This window comes from Ischnura elegans, chromosome 4 (genome assembly GCF_921293095.1).
Source record: "Ischnura elegans chromosome 4, ioIscEleg1.1, whole genome shotgun sequence".
Taxonomy (NCBI): domain Eukaryota; kingdom Metazoa; phylum Arthropoda; class Insecta; order Odonata; family Coenagrionidae; genus Ischnura; species Ischnura elegans.
The window spans coordinates 22,671,573-22,687,795 of record NC_060249.1 but is presented as its reverse complement, the minus strand read 5'-3'; the positions used below and the strand labels follow the sequence as shown (position 1 = coordinate 22,687,795).

At 38.5% G+C, this 16,223-nt stretch overlaps 1 protein-coding gene across 1 annotated transcript in view; it reads left to right on the top strand.

Moving 5' to 3' along the window:
- The first annotated feature begins 476 nt into the window (after positions 1 to 476).
- LOC124157138 (kin of IRRE-like protein 2) overlaps positions 477 to 16,223 on the top strand; it is a 213,439-nt gene continuing 197,692 nt past the window's right edge. The window contains exon 1 of the mRNA XM_046531638.1: positions 477 to 3,885. Within this exon, the coding sequence (XP_046387594.1) occupies positions 3,825 to 3,885 (61 nt within the window). The 5' untranslated portion in view covers positions 477 to 3,824. The remainder of the gene's footprint in view (positions 3,886 to 16,223) is intronic.

The window sequence follows — 16,223 nt, the reverse complement described above, 5'->3', positions numbered from 1 at the left end:
GAAACATACCTTCCTCCCCTGTTAATGCCGCTTTCTCTCCTCCGCGTGCCTCCTTTCTTTCGCGTGAAACTCGTAATCTCGCTAATAATGAAATTCCAGCGCCTATTTATCCCGACAAAACGCAAGTGTGGCCCTTGACGCCGTCCGCGAACCCTTAATACCCCTCCTCCAAATCCAACCCTTTCTCGAGCTGTACCCTGCGTATTATCAAACCACAACCTTCCCTTCCTTACCCTCTCTTAGCTGCCGCCCGCCCGTACCCTTTCCACCCGTCCGTTTTGCTGTTAAATCCTCCCCCAACCCCTTTGGTTCCGCTCTGCGCAATTCCATACCTCCTCCCCCGCTACGCCGAGCGCCACCGTCAAATACGACCCGCCGCCCCCACCTCCTCCCTACCTCCCCTCCAAGGGCGCTCAACTTCCCCTCCTCTCCCTGCCCAAGCGTTTTACTCCGGCAGTATTTCGCCGGCCGCCGCGCGTGTGGCCGTTCTAATGCGGCTGCGATACTTCTAACGGGAGATATGAAACCGCATTCGCTTCTTTTACTTATTATCGAGTGAAAGTTCGAATGATTACACCGCTCGCTTGCTCCTGGTTGTGAGACATTACAACTCCCCAGCTGAGTAGAGGGCATCAACTAATCCACCCATCGACAACCTTCAGCGAGGACTTGTTATAGTTTGTACGGCTGACCGCTCTCTTGGTGTTTATCTTCAGAAAGACAAGCGTGACTGCATTATTATTTGAAGTTACCCTCAGTGGTTTAGTTCGCTGATGCTTGAACTATTGAGCGGAGTGAAGGCCAGTGGACACGAGAAGCTGCGAGTGCCGTGTGCTCATTGTTAGCGTTATCACGATTTTTATTACTCTGGTTGCCATACACATTTTAAGTCTGTGGAAGGGATCCTATTTGATAAAAGATTGCAAGTTACAAGAAATGAGTTTTTTATTTGGAGAGCAACGTAGCAACCTCCTGTCCTGAAGAACAGCTGACGGTATTCAGTGGTACAAGTGAGTGTATTTCTCCGCTTTCATCGTGATACTTGACGGGAAGAGTTTATAATACGATCGTTTCCTTGAGTGTGAGTAACTGCGAAGCGAGTCCACAGTCACCCTGTAGCGCCAAGTGTGCAGAAATAACAAGGACTTGGCAAGAGTGCCGGCCACGATCCCTTTACTCAGGGCGAGTTGAGGGCGTCAGGGCTACTGCCTCTCGCCGGCTTTCTTTCCGGTCGTCGGCCGCAAGGGGGCGCCGGCAACCCCACGGAAACTCCCTCGGCCGTGGCGCGCCTTCGTCACCGGCATCCTCATCGTCGACACGACGGACGCCTTTGCGAAGAAGAAGAACTAATCACCCCACTCTTCCTCTGCATATCTTCCAAGTCCCGCCGAGTTAAACGGTGGGTGACTGTAGCTCTTTATTACTATTTTCCTTCGTGCTTCTCAGTGTAAACAAGTAAGTGCCGCGAGTGTTATTTGGAGAGTGACGCCAGTTGTTCTGCGAAGATATCGTGAAGAAAACTGCGATGGGAATAAGTTTCGAAGAATCGCAATTTTTTTAGTGTCTTTTACGCTCGCTAAGCCAACATGCCTTGGAGCAAGTTCTACTATTCCCAAAGACTGTAGAAGAGGGCTTTTTTCACATTGTTTGGAAGTGCTCGTGCATTGGATGTATCTGTGAGTTGTTTGGTATCAGAAAGGGCTTTTTTTGAGTCGAGGATTATTGTGATAGTTTTTCCAACTATCCTATCCCTCCCTTTTACCAACTGCCAAACTGTAGAACGACTGTCCAAAGTAAAGAAGGAAGTGAAATAGGAAAGGGACAAAGAGCACTTGAGTGAGAAAAAAAGCTCTTTATTTCATTCAACTTTAGAAAGTTCCGCATTTGTGATCCTTTTATTTTTTCATGCCGAGAGAGCCTTTCTAAGCCGCTAGACAGCAGGAAGGATTTGGGAGACAGAGGGGTGGACGAGGAAAAGAACGAAAATTCTCCGGAATAGGGTTAATGGAATTTTTTGAAAAAGTTCCTCGAGAAAATTCGTATCCTCTTCGTCGTAGAGGCCTCAGTAATTTTGCTGTTATTTTCCCATTTTCTCGGGCTCCTTTCATCTCTTATAGCTACAGTTTCTGTTACGTGTCATTCACATAGTTTTGTGTCCCTTCGTTTGTACGTTTGAATGTGTGCGGGTGTGCATTAATCGCGAATTATTTTGGCTTTTTTGTTTGTGGATCAATTAGGGTCTTGATGTTAGGGAGATAACAAGAGAACGGGAGTACTCAAAACTGTTCATCAAATGTAATTGAATTACTTTTGTTCTTCAGATCAACATAAAAACGGTACGTGTTAACTCATGGTCGTGGTGAGTGTTCCATGTGTATTTAATGAATTTTTTATTGTATGTTGAAGAATAATCCAAGATACGTACCCTATCTAGAGTGGGGCACCCTCTTTTTTTATCTTTTCCTACCTGCGTAAGCGATTTACGTTACTGGTGCCCTTTCATACAGTTTTCAGAGATTTTCAGTGGAAGATTCAAACACGGGATTTTTTTCTTATAATTGCTTTACGTGGCATTAAGTATTTTTCTTGCTCATTTTCCAACTGTCGATTCAAATCTTTTATCCATTCTGAAAGCCGTAATCTTTTCCACCCGTGCATAAATGGTACCGAATTTTGGGGTGGTAGTCTAGAGAGAAGGCCGTGTAATTCGATCTTGTTTAAGCGGGTAAGTGTTAAACCCTAGCTCAAACCGTCCACCGTTGGGCTCTGCAGAAGTCGTCTCGTGCACGCGTATTTACGTTCGTTTAACCGCACCATAACCGCAGGAAGGGTGCTGGGTGTGCATGGGTAGTGCGCATCGGAGCGTGGACGCTTGCCGCCCGGAGGAAAATCCGTGAATTGAACGCAGTCTCTGGCGGGTGGGCGGTGGGAGCAGCTGTTGTAGTGTAGACTTGCCCTCGCTGAGCTCTGTTAAAATTCGGCCATTCGCATGGCAAGGCCACCGCTCTCATCGTATCGTATAATAGTCTCCCCGTAATGTATGCCAGCAACCATCCAGAAGTGAAAACGGGTATCATGCTGCGTATGTTTCTGAATTAACCCGTACTTATAACTCGTGCAGTGAATCGTATCATATATCGGTCTCCCAGTAACACATGTTTGCAACCACTCGGAAATGGTTACAAGAATCACAATGCTTACTTGTTCGAATTAACCCATATTTTCAGATCTGGTAGTGAATCGCAACCTCAATCGTTCTCCCCGTAGTATAAACGAGAAATCACCTGGAAGTGAAAAAAAGAATCATGCTGCTTGTGCTTATGGATTAACCGATACTTATCTTTCGTGCAGTGAATCGTATCTTATATCGGTCTCCCGTAATATATGCTCGAAACCACTTGGAAGTGTAAAAAGGTGGCAAGCTCCGAGCCCTTATGAATTAATATAAAGTTCTTGCAGTGAATCGTATCTTGTATTGATCTCCCCGTAATACATGCTAAAAAAACACCTAGAAGTGCAAAAAGTAATCATACTGGACGTCCTTTTGGATTAAACTTTTATTTATAGTTCCTGAGAGGAGTATTGGGAGCTGGTGCTTAATTGTTTTGTGAATGACCTTGTGTACTTCCGTGATTATGCATACAGTTGAGGCAAAAAAAAATTCTCTTCCTATAAGTCTGGTGATGTAAACATATATATAAAGACTATCGCCTACTTCTTCAGTGAAGTAAAATTCTCTACAAGAGGATTAAACGCGAGGTTTAAGCCGCAAGTTGTGAAGACATCATAGAATAATTGGTTGGCATCGAGACACAGCTGTGAAAATGGCGCGATTCGGAGGATACCTTTGGTGGTTGCTGCTCTGCGCCGTCACTTGTTTTCAAGGTAAGTCCCGGCTAAAGCTAGAACTTTATCCATATTCTTAATTGAAGTCCCACGAAATTAAAATCTTCGAATTGCAAGGTGGCCCACAGAAAGGAACTGACTCTTTCCCCCCCCCTTTCTGAAATTTGGGGCACTCACACGGCAGTGGCCAAGATCGGGGTGAGCTCTGCCCTTACCTACCCCAACCAACCTTTGGGTCAAAGCCTTGAGAAAGAAAATTCCCAGATACTGTATATTTCGGAGTGTTGGCGATATTATAAGTTAATTGCTCAATTCAATAAGTTCTCAATTTCTGTTATACATTGCCGCAAAGAAAATAAATATTATTTAGATTTTCTCAGGAGTAGTTATCAAAACCGAAGATTCTTGCAAAGTACAGTGGAATTTTTTGCATCTTGAACAAGCGAATAGTCTTGCACACATTGTAAAATTTACAGTTAAAAATAAACATCACGCTATAATTGTTATATTTCATCTTTACGCGCTAATTTCCGTAATGTGCGCTTGGTATGATGCGGGTGGTGATAAGTTTTGGAATCATGGTTTTATTTAATGGTTATTTAATCAAAATAGCTTCAATCTGTCCGGTTTTGATGCATAAAGATACGTTTAATTATCATTACGTTATTCATCAGCATTGATCATAACAAAATTTTTATTTAAAAAATTCTAATAATAATTAAAATTCTAAATGTTACAACAGCCTTAAGCGACTTCTATTATTAAGTTTTCATTCATGTAGAGAAAATGGAAGTGGACTGTAGCCTTTGTAAAACTTGTATTTCACAGTTATTCTTCATATAAATAAATAACTTCAATGCCTATTCTTCAAAGAAATTCTCTAACTAACCTTCTGTATCCCCTTACCTTTCTCAATAGAATTATCAAACTACTTGTTGATAGTCGATTCGCGTTCAATTCCGGTCAGCAGTTTAGGTGTCACTTCCGCGAGTGGTATTATTTTTAAATAAAATATCACTTAAGTACGAGATTTGTAAAACCGCTGTCCTTTTTGTATTAGGTATGGTAAACCATGGAAATATATATAAAGTTATAAAGTAGGGAAACGACGAGATAACTTTATCAAATATTTTACAAATTAACTCAGTTATTAAAATGTGTCATTTTTCAAACCGGAAAATTATTCTACAGGTATTTTTTGCTTCGTCGTCAAAACTGATTTACGTCTTAAAAACTGATTTTTTGTCTCATTTAGGGAATTGAAACCAAATATTTGCTAGGTATTTTGGCAAATCGTACCAGAGGAGGGAAAGTACTTTTTATATTCGTATTATTTTTGACGTGACTCCATTTCAATATATTCATGTTTGATTGCTGCATACGGTTTGTTATTATTTTGAGTCTGGGGAATATGCAACCTCTCAACACCCCAGAGGGGGTATTATCTGTAATTCCGAATGAAAATGACCACATTCGGAGAGCTGTTGGACCTTCAAATGAATCGTTGAATGAGTCATTCATTGATCGAGCTTCAACGGTGATACCACGAATACTACAATACAAGATTCTCCAGTTGCCATTTATATGGCTTGTTACCTAACGCCCATTTTTATAGATTAAATAAACTCGCCACTCACGTCGCGGGCGGATTGATGCAAAATTAACGGATCAGTAACCCATGATCGGAGATGTAAACCGAATTTTATGTTCGTTATAACGTGATCCAACAATTTCAAAAATTTTCAGTGCTACTACTTGCGATAGATATTGTACATATAGCTAAGTATTAAAATAAATAGCACACACTGTCCTCTTTACCGCTGTGCGGAAATTTTTTATAACCAATTAAAATGCGCACAAAGTGGCAGCAAAAATAAAGCTACAACAGGACACATATCTGCCTCCTCTATTTAGTCCCTTGAATGATAGGTTGGAAATGAACTATCCCCATGGAAATGAGCCGCTACTCACACGCCCTAGGCGGTCACGTACTGAACTCTCATACAATGCCCGTTTTTGACAAAATATGTGACGCAAGCCAAATTTCACCCCAGATTTGAAGAAAAAAACGGAATAACTCCCCTGAAAAATTAATTAGAGGGTATTCCTCCAAGAATCAATTGGAGCAAAATGCATTCGAGAATATCATTAATTTCTAATATTGAATAAATTCAAAGAAATTTAACCAACGTTCTTATTTCCATTTATAATTTTTTGCAAGAAAAAGGTCGGCTATGACCATCATTCTTTCTTCAGTCATTGTAAGAATTCGTTCCATTTTCATTTAAAAATATTTCTGTGCAATGCGAAATCTCACTTTCATTTCCTTCATAGTCTTCTATTTCCCTTTTTAGAATATTATTTTTATGGAATTAAAATGATTTGTGTGAAAATAGAACTGTTTCGTATCTGAATATGTCCGTATTTTCTTAAAAACGTCAATTTTTTAGGTGAGCATGTATAGATTATACATATTTAAAACGTTCTCCATGTAAGGTTACCTGCTTCTTGATGTGGAACCAGGATATGTAGAAATAAATTTCACTTAGTACGTTCCAAACTGAATCATTATTGGCAACGGAATAATTATCACGGAAACTACCTCAATAGCACTGACTTTAATTAACCATGAACCGAAACCATGAACGGTATCAATAAATTTTTCACCTTGGAACATGCAGAGTGAATTTTATTTCTCTCTTCGGACTATGGATTCTAATTTCTGCGATTTTTCTGAAATTATAACTGTTCCATATCCAACTCTGTCCTTCTTTCCTCAGCCGTCATAAAAATTCATCTCATCTTGATTTCATATATTGGTCGTTAGCTCTACGCAGTCTTTCACTCCCATTCCGTTCATATCTTTTCAATCTTAGTTTAATTACCTTAATTGCGCTCTTAACATTTTGAATGGATAGTGGAAAGAAAGGCAACCGGTGACGTGATTGTCATGCTTGAATGGAGTACTGCTGCTTTTATTTCCCCCGGCTATCCCATTGTATTCTTCAAGTTGAGGCACTCGTAATTGTTTAATTGCTTGAATACGAAGTCAGTAAAATGGGGAAGTCTCTGAGGCTTTAGTTAACCAGTTTATTCAGTAACGCACGAGTTTAAGCTTCAGCAATGATTGAGTGCATTTATTTTAATTCAAAGCCTGGTGGCCAGTTTTCAATTGCGTGAAGTGGACTCAGGAGTAGTCGAGTTTCAATTGTGGTAACTTAATTCCTTCTAAGTGAAAATGATATTTTAAAAGTAAAAATGTAGATGTTTTGTGAACAAAAAATGACTTTGACTGGAAGAAGTACCTAAAGCGCATTACCACCTTCATATAATTTTTTCCAGTATTCATTTGTTGCACCAGAACATTGTTGTGATGGCATAAAATTCAACAGCATGAGGCGTTACGTAGTAGAATCATTGCATACTTATAGTTCAAGCCAAAAAATTAGGTGTTAAGTTCTAAAGGAAAAATTACCCCATAGTTACCTACTTTATCTACGTTTCTCTAGGGAAACCAGTAATTTCATTGAATTAAATGCATGGAAAATATTTAAAATGAATGTTTTTCACTTTTGTCTCCTGAAACTTGCATCTTTCAAAAATGTGCTGATGTACGTGACGGCACAGACTTAAGTGTTGTACAAGTTCATCCTTGTTTATTTAGTATCATTTATTTTAATTATATTTACATAATTAGTTAAATATAACGCTACCCAATGTTAAGGCCTTAGTGCTGTTTTGGAGTTAAATAAATAAATTATCATTGCTCAATGGTTGGATCGGTATTCTCATGAACCATGCATGGAGAGAGCGAAAGAATTTTGAAAATTTTTGGTGACCCTTTTCCGGTGACAGGTATATTTGAAAGCTCTAAAATGTGCTCGCATAAAATAAAAAAAGGTCGTTTGGTTGTTCCGTTGAATTTAAAGGCTACTAGGCCTTTTGGGAACGAGAGCTACACTTTTTTTTTTTAAAGCGCTTCCCATCCGTCAACTGGGTTGCGCGTCGTAAAAATACTTACCCCATCCGCGTTCGCGCCCTGCCGGGAATTTTGGCGACCGTCTCTTGCCCCTGGGGTCGAGTTTGTGTCTATCTATGCGTGGGTGTGCGAGGGGATGGTTTTGTTCGATTCTCTCCGCTTCCAAGCAGGACGGACGTCCCTTATCACTGAGGGTTGGCCGCGGACAATGGGACAGTGGAACAGATCGCGAACCCATTGTGCCTGCAAGGACTGCCTGGCTTCGATCGAGGCTCTCTGCACGGAGGAGGATGTATCAGGTGACCGCTACGCGGTGGTCGGCCGCTGGTCAGGGGTGGTTTGGAGCGCTTCCCCTCGGTGACCGAAAGGTGTTTTATAGCCGCTTCTGCGGAAATGAGAGAAATATGAGCGCATGCCGATGATTGTTATCGCTCAATACTAAGTAGGTCGGTCCTTATTTTTTAGAATTTGGAAATTTTACCATGCCTTCCTGGTGTCAAAGTGAACGTAATGAAGTTCATTCCCTACGGCTTGATTGCATTGCTGAATTCACTCGTATGCACTCGCAAAGCCAGTACTAGTTAACCGTTATTTTTCCACCAGTCCGGTCACAAAAACGACGAAATCTTTGGATTCAGTCTATCGTCACCCATAGAGTGAGTCTTTCCAAATAATTTTCATTCCTTTTCTTGTTTTCAAATCACCACATCTCTTTTGAGGCAAATGGCATTAATGAATTTAAAAAAAATTAAAAGACTCACTTATTCTTTAAGGTTCTCTATCGGTTATTTTCTAATATTATCCACAGAACCACAGCATAATGTTTGAAGTGGGCTAGGATATTTTAAAATTTCGGGGTAATTTTTAAATGCTGGAATTGGAAATTATAGCAGCAAACGATTCTATTGAAGCATATTTCCATTCTTCATTCTCGTAGGAGGGGGGAACAATAGAGAAAATATGTACCTTTTTATTATTAATTAAAGTATATCCGCGTACCGGAAATATTATGCTTTTTTTGAATTTGAAACACTATATTGAATTTGGGGCCCATTGAGCATGTAGTACGCAAAAATGTTGCAGGATTTGACCTGAACTGTCCCAATTTGAACTAGCGTATAATTTTTAATACGCTAAATAAACTCAGAAAAGCTTTTTTCTTCTAAGGAAATTGTCCTCCAGGAATACAAGTAACCTGCCTTGCGTGAGTTGGTTCCATTAAAACTAATGTCGCTCTTTGAGTCACTGAGTTCATGTCCAGGGAATCATTATTTAGTTCAAATGTGTCGTTCATACGATTAATGCGGTAAGGCCTGATATTATAATTTTAGTTTGGATATAATAAACTGTTGATAAATTTTTTCTCTAAATTGCATGTTATAATTAAGGGTAAAAATAGTTACATGAATTTAGCGTTGATATAATCCAATTTTCTGTTTTAGTATGTATTCCTACGGTAATTTGGTACTTTCAGTGTCATAAATATTTTTATTTAATAATTGATTTTGGCTTAGAATTTCATCTAAAATTCGTTTTTTCATTAAAATACTGAGAAATAAATAGTAGATTTTGCTATCAATCGTAGGAGATCTTAAAATCCTACATATCGTATGATCTTAAAATCGCTTAATCATAGGTTAAGAGTACTCTTCGCAAATACTCCTGTAGACTGGCTGTTAGGAATGTAATTTGGTGACATCTGCTGGCCTGGAAGTGGAATGCATACCATGGAGATCAGAGCCGATTATTTTTAGAAATCTGACTTCTCCGCGGATTTTTAGGTCAATACTTATCGATGCTGGAGAAACCTATGCCTTATTAGGTCTTGGGAAATTTTAATAACTACTTTCACGCATAAATTGTGAGAAAATATTTTGTAATTTGTTATTTTCGAGAAGAAGCACTCACTTGGGTATATTAATTTTATGTTGGCATTTTTGCCTCGGAACACTATTTATTACCACGTGTTTTTGAAAGCGGCTGAGAGAAAAAATTCGGAATACACCTATATCGATAAAAAAAGTTGATCCTGATTAACGTTGTAGGGTACTGTAACGGCCGCTTGGAAAAGTATAATGAAATGACTTCTACCATCAGCAGTTTTTCTTCTCAGCTGATGTATTTTCAAAACATCATGGGAAATTAAGAGTGCTACCAATCATTTTATCTCTTTTTGAAATGTTCTAACATGGACCGATATCAGGAAAATATAAATATGATTATTTCCATTATTTAGTTGACAATTAATGCATTGAAATTTAGCAATTGGTTTAATGATATCACAATATAAGAGCGTATGTTATAACACGGAGTTACTTTTCTGAAAAAAACCTGGTTACTACCAAACCTGGTTCGTGAACATTGGAGAAAAAAATTACAATGTTATAAACGAGCTTTAACTCAATGAAATTCGAAACCTTTGAGTCCTTCATCTCTTCTGCTAATTAATCCACCATTATTTATATATTAGTAAATACCTATGCAGTGACTACTTCAATGCATAAAGAGAAAAACGTTTCTATTTTTTACTTCTCTGTTTTCATGGTTTGAAATTGACGAGTGAAGTGGATACACCAATATTAAAAGGGAAAATGGAATCGATCATGGAATAGCGCTTTCTTGTGAAACAGGCACGCAGCAAGTAATTTGTGTCGAGGTATTGATGATGTGCGGGTTAACCTCATTGGGAATTTCTTGTGGATTTGCACGCTTCGGGAAACCATTTATTTCATTAAATAAGCTAAAAAGTTCATTTCTATTGTGCTGAAGTTCAAAATTTATCACATGCTTTCACCCAACTGGATGAAGTTATCATAGAATCTATTTAGTTATCTTAATCTATTTAGACGTTTTTTCCTCAAATCTGGAAGATTTTTCGCAAGAAACTTAAACTATTGGGTTATAACTATCGATATGTTTTTTTCGAAGTGAATTTGTGGTAGACATTATGATATGAGACCGTATCGAAAAAAAGATTGTCAGAGTAGAGACGCCCGTAGCTGTAGCTGGTGGTACTGAGAAGTATCCTGAGAAGATGCGCTGCGTGCAGTCTCTACAAAGGGGCAACAAAAATTTCGGAGGGGGAAATGCTGAAGCCCTCTCGTCTGGCGTGAAACTCGCTACAATCTTGCAACAGGAATTTGTTATAATTATCGTCATGGGATAAATCATTTGATGCTATGATGAAGGGGGATCATTGGCTATGATTTTTTGCTGAACTGCAAATTTATGAGTCAGATTTTCTATGATTACGATTTTCCTCTGTTATATCCATACCCATAGAACGGAAATGCATTCATATTCTTCCTTTCATTTTCCTTTAAACATTTCATGGCGACCGCGTTGTTGAACTGTAGAGCAGTGGGTGGCGTCAAATAAGATTTTCGTGCATCACGTATTATCCAATATAATCCTTCATGGCTCCCAAAACCCAAAGTGGATCACGGAGTGGCTTTTAAGCCTCTGATGTATTTAGGCCGTCACAACGGTCGCATCCCAAGTGTGATCTTTTCACCGTAACTGAATTTAGCCAGCCCGTCAGCATGGGTGTGGAAACCATGGCTAGCTCAAAATACCCGACTGCTCGTATGGCAAGGCCTTCGGATATATAGCGGGGCATATGTGCGAAATCTGGCATTGAAACCGTCTGGCATTATTAGCTCCACACCACTCGGGGTGACTGCCTGAGTGGTGAGGGACACACACTTCTGCTTACCCAGCTCTACAAATGACGCGGCTAAATTGGCGATCAGATTGTAGCCAAAGCCCTGTGTGATGGGATGGTTTGGGATTTTATGCGGGCGATTTAGTTCGCATCGTCGTTGCGCCAAGAGTTCCGATATTCCCAGTGTCGATTATGGAGTGTCATTTTACCTTCTGTGTTCATAATCCTGCTTATAAATACTCCTGTTCTTGTTGATAGTGAGCGTCGACGGGTTTAGGATTCTATCACACAGGTTCCAAGAGTATTAATGAGCGCCTCACTCCCCAAAAACTTAGTCTGTTACACGAATGATAATGATGCAAATGTAAAAATCAATATAGAATATAAGTATTCTACGGATAAAGGTAGTTTTACAAGGTGTTCACGAATTTATTCGGCAGCCTCCTCTCCCATCTTATACTTTCCTTTACAGTTTTCAGTACAGCCTACTCCCTTTCAATCTGTCTATAAATCCTATTATCTTCTTCCCCTTCTCTCGTTCACCTAGCATTCTTCCTACAAGCACGATTTTTAAGCAGTCCCTCCCCCACAATGCTCGCTCCATTTATACCTTCCGTCTCCACCGCATCTCATCTAGAATCTTCTCACCCACCATGCCCAGAGCTTCGTCGTTCCTTTTCACTTTCGTCTGTTTCACCTTCTCCATTCTTCTCCGTACCCACGTATCTAACTACACAAGCCTCTTCTCGTTTACCTTCTTCAACGTTTAATTTTCCGCACCCTTCAATGTGCTCCACTCTAGATCATACTCTTCACAAGCTGTTTCTTTAATACCAATAAACATAAAATAAAAAAATACCTATGCAATTAAGAACTAATTGCTATATTCTATTTCTTGTTGTTGGGTGCTAACAATTACTTCACGCGATCGGGTCCAGTGGACCCCGTGACGTCAATACCGAGACTATTCACTCTTTTTTTCTTCTTCCCTCTTCACTCCTCTATCATCCCAGGCAGACCCGTACTGGGCCGCCGGGACACCGAGACGTACCCCGGTGCGCCCTCCAGCCTGGAAATCTTTGGCGCACTCCTGTTCCGAAACTCACAGATATTATAGTCAGAATATCAACTTTGGGCAGTTAACTTGATTACCATTACATTTCATTTAAAAGCATAATTAACAATGTCTTGAGTAAACAAAGCATTAATTAAAATTAATATAATTCAATCTGGTAGGATTCGATTCAATCTCAATAGGGTAAGAATTTAAATTTCAAAATTTATTTTTTATATTCCACACCCCCAGACACACACCTGTTAGTCCTCCCTGTGCATATTGCTGGCGCCCTCTGGCTATGGCTTTCCACCGCCCTAAGAAAGGGTCCAGCACGGGTCCCAGGTTTCCATTCGTTGCAGATCTTCCATTATTATATGTATTCATCATTTCTTCGGTGAATTAATCTCTTGGTCTTCTTCCATCCGTGACCATGTAACTTGGATAGTTTTCGTTATTAATCCGTTCGACATGCCCTATCCAATCCAAAGTGTTTTAATAATCGCACTATTCTATTCTCCCTTTAAAGACATTTAAGTCCTGATTGTGTCGTTTTATCCATTCTCCTGTTAATTCGTTCAGGACTGTAGTAAGTCTTGTTACCTTGTACACAAGCTTTGGTAACCATAAAGTACTCAATGGAGAATTCGTTACCTGTACTGTTTTATTTTTAATTGTCACGACACATTCTAAGACTTCAGAATACCTATGAGAGTATAGAACGTTGTATTGGCAGTTTGTACTCTTGCTTTCATTTCTACATCATTTGATGCTTCTTCCTAAGATACATTAGATGTCTTACCAAGATACATATTAAACCTCGCTATCTCTCTCTAAGTTGTCATCATTTATTATTACCTCTGTTACATATGGTTGGTGGTGTCTCCCTACTGCAAATATTGTTCCGTAACCATCGATTGATAAAAGTATGAGTAATTAGTTCGAACTTAACAGTGTGGGAGTTACTGACATTCGTAATTAAATAAATTGAATTTAGTTAAACAAGTTCAATTTTCTCTTCTGTCACGGACTACTTCACATTTGAAAAATGAGCATTTTTTTCCAATTACCTAACATTTCTTAGACATGAACTCATGGTTACCAATAAACAGCGCTGTAAAAGTGCCATAAGAGTTCATTGATGTATACTTTCCACCACTGGATGTATCAATATTATATTTAGCCTTTTCTACCCTTTTACTGTTCTTTTTATTTGAATGATATAGCCATGAACTAACGAAACAAAATTTTTACTATTTTACATAACGAATTTCTAGCAATTTTTATCGGGTAAGAAATCGTTCCTTTTTAAGAGTAGACAGTAAAAATACTGGTCTATAAGGATCGCCTCCGAATTTCACATCGTGTAAAATTTTTCAATAAATGAAACAACCTCTGCACTCATCGTATTTTCCCATCCTGGGTTCAACGTCCTCTTAAGGAACTACCCGCTAACTAATCGCCGCGCTCTCGCCCCACGCCTCTGGCAACGTCCAGCACGCCGCGCCGCACCGCCTGTGGGGGAAGAGCCGAACTAATACGTTGGAATGCGAGGGGGACGAGTGAAACGATTGTCTCTTGTTTTGCGTGAGAGGGCGCTTATTTGTGTGAGGACTTGGGGGCTTCCTTGGTGTTCGCATTTCCTAAGGATTGGGAAGCCAGACCAAATTCCAGCAAATTAAATTGTCAAAGTCACATGTGGAGTAAATGAAATGGAATACACTATCTCTACCGAGAAATTTTGCACCCATAGTTTTCTCTCAAGCGCTTGGGTTGCGATTCTATTCAAATTGTCGGTAAACATGCTGTTCATCCTCACATAATTTCATTCCATTTATTGCGGTGGGCTTTTGTTATCTTGAGGCATTTAAACTTAATTTGCAATAAAAGTAAATATCTGGTAAAATTACAATCGAAATTTGCATTATAAGGTATGTATACTTACGAGAAAAAATACAAAATTATATAAGAATTATACAAAAAATTGGCGAAAAATAATTTTTTTAGCTAAGACAAAAAAAGAAAAATCCTATGTAAGAGCGAGGAAAAAAACGATTAAAAACTTAATTGGACATATATGAAATTTGGAAATACAATTTCAAAAAGAAGCTTATTAATACATGGTAAAATGTTCACAGTTAATGAATTAGGATAGTAGATTTTACATATTAATTTTGTTGCATCCTGATAGCACAGGAGGCATAATTGAATAGCGAAGATCCAGTATAAACATTCCATGTCAGAGCGAGCAAGTTTTTTTATATTCTCAATTTTCAAATTCCTATATGATTTGGTTAAACTTTATTCCATGCTCAAGTAACTTATGTTAGGGAAGTTACGAATATAACTTCACTGTTATAATTATAATTTTAATCCTTTTTAAAGTTGTCTTTTAATATATTAGAATTTAGAATTGTTTTTATACCGAAATAACTTGCCTTTCCGCCTTTAAGATAGACACTTGCTATTGCAAAGTTAAGAATAAAGCACGGGAAATTATGTGCCATATGTTTGTCATCAATGGTTCACTTGTTCCTAAGTGTTAAGCCGGAATCTGTTGATGTTATTGGAAACTCCTTGCACGTCATTTTTTGGCAGCAACTCGGTCAGCGTGACGTCAGTAGTCGAGTGTTTGGCTTCCCTTCTTCAGTTGATACTAATTCCATTTGGAAAAATCCTAAATAAGGGAGGTTTTTGGGTTTTTATGTTTCTGGAAAATCGATAGGAGAATCTATAAAAGTGACGTCAATGATGCTGAAAATTTTAACCAATGCGTTTTTTAATGCTAGCACGTGTACTATTTTTTTATAAATAATAAGTAAGTGCACTATTAGTACTCTAAAAATAAACTAATAAATTAGATAGCACTAGTACAAAATTTTTCTTCTACAGTACTATCTTTGAGTAATAGCATTTTCTTATTAACTCTCGCTATGTACAGAGACACTACTAAATTTACGAACTGCATATTTCATTTCAATTAAAATGTATCTTAAAAATATTTTTTCCACACTTTATCTCCAGTGTTTAATTTATATTAAAGCAAAACTTATTCCACAGGAGAAGGCCAATACTATCGTTCTATTTCATTAGCCAAATATTTTCGTTATACGCACATTTTTAATAGATATATGACACTGGTAGTTTTACCTCACCATATTCATATAGCACATCTATTTTAGAGCTAACTTTAACATCTAGATGATGGAATATTTTTTCCATTTACATATATATTAGAACACGTTCTCTGATGCATTCGTTCGAAGATCCATAATGCAATTCATTAGTGTCTATTTCGTGATTCTCCCTCTGCATTTTTATGTGAGAAAAACAGGGGAAAATTTAAAGCCATTTCATTTCACGGTTCACGCAGTTGGAGCATTTTCCGTAACGATAGCGACGCGAGCGGAAAACAAAGCGTGCATACCTATCTTTAGATCGTGAATTAAGGCATATAAAATGGCGGGATTTCGGTAAAATAGTCCAGAAAAAAATATTTAAAGATATAATAATCTACCTGGGATACTCATTTTTACCCCTGGGGTACGTTTAGTGTCTTTTTGGTTTAGATTTTAAACTATTTAGTGGCTTAAACAATTACGTTTTTTAGTGTGGATTAGCTCACGGGAAGGAGTTGTGATTTTAGGATTTTTCTATCCAATTTTCTTTCTTTCAGTGGT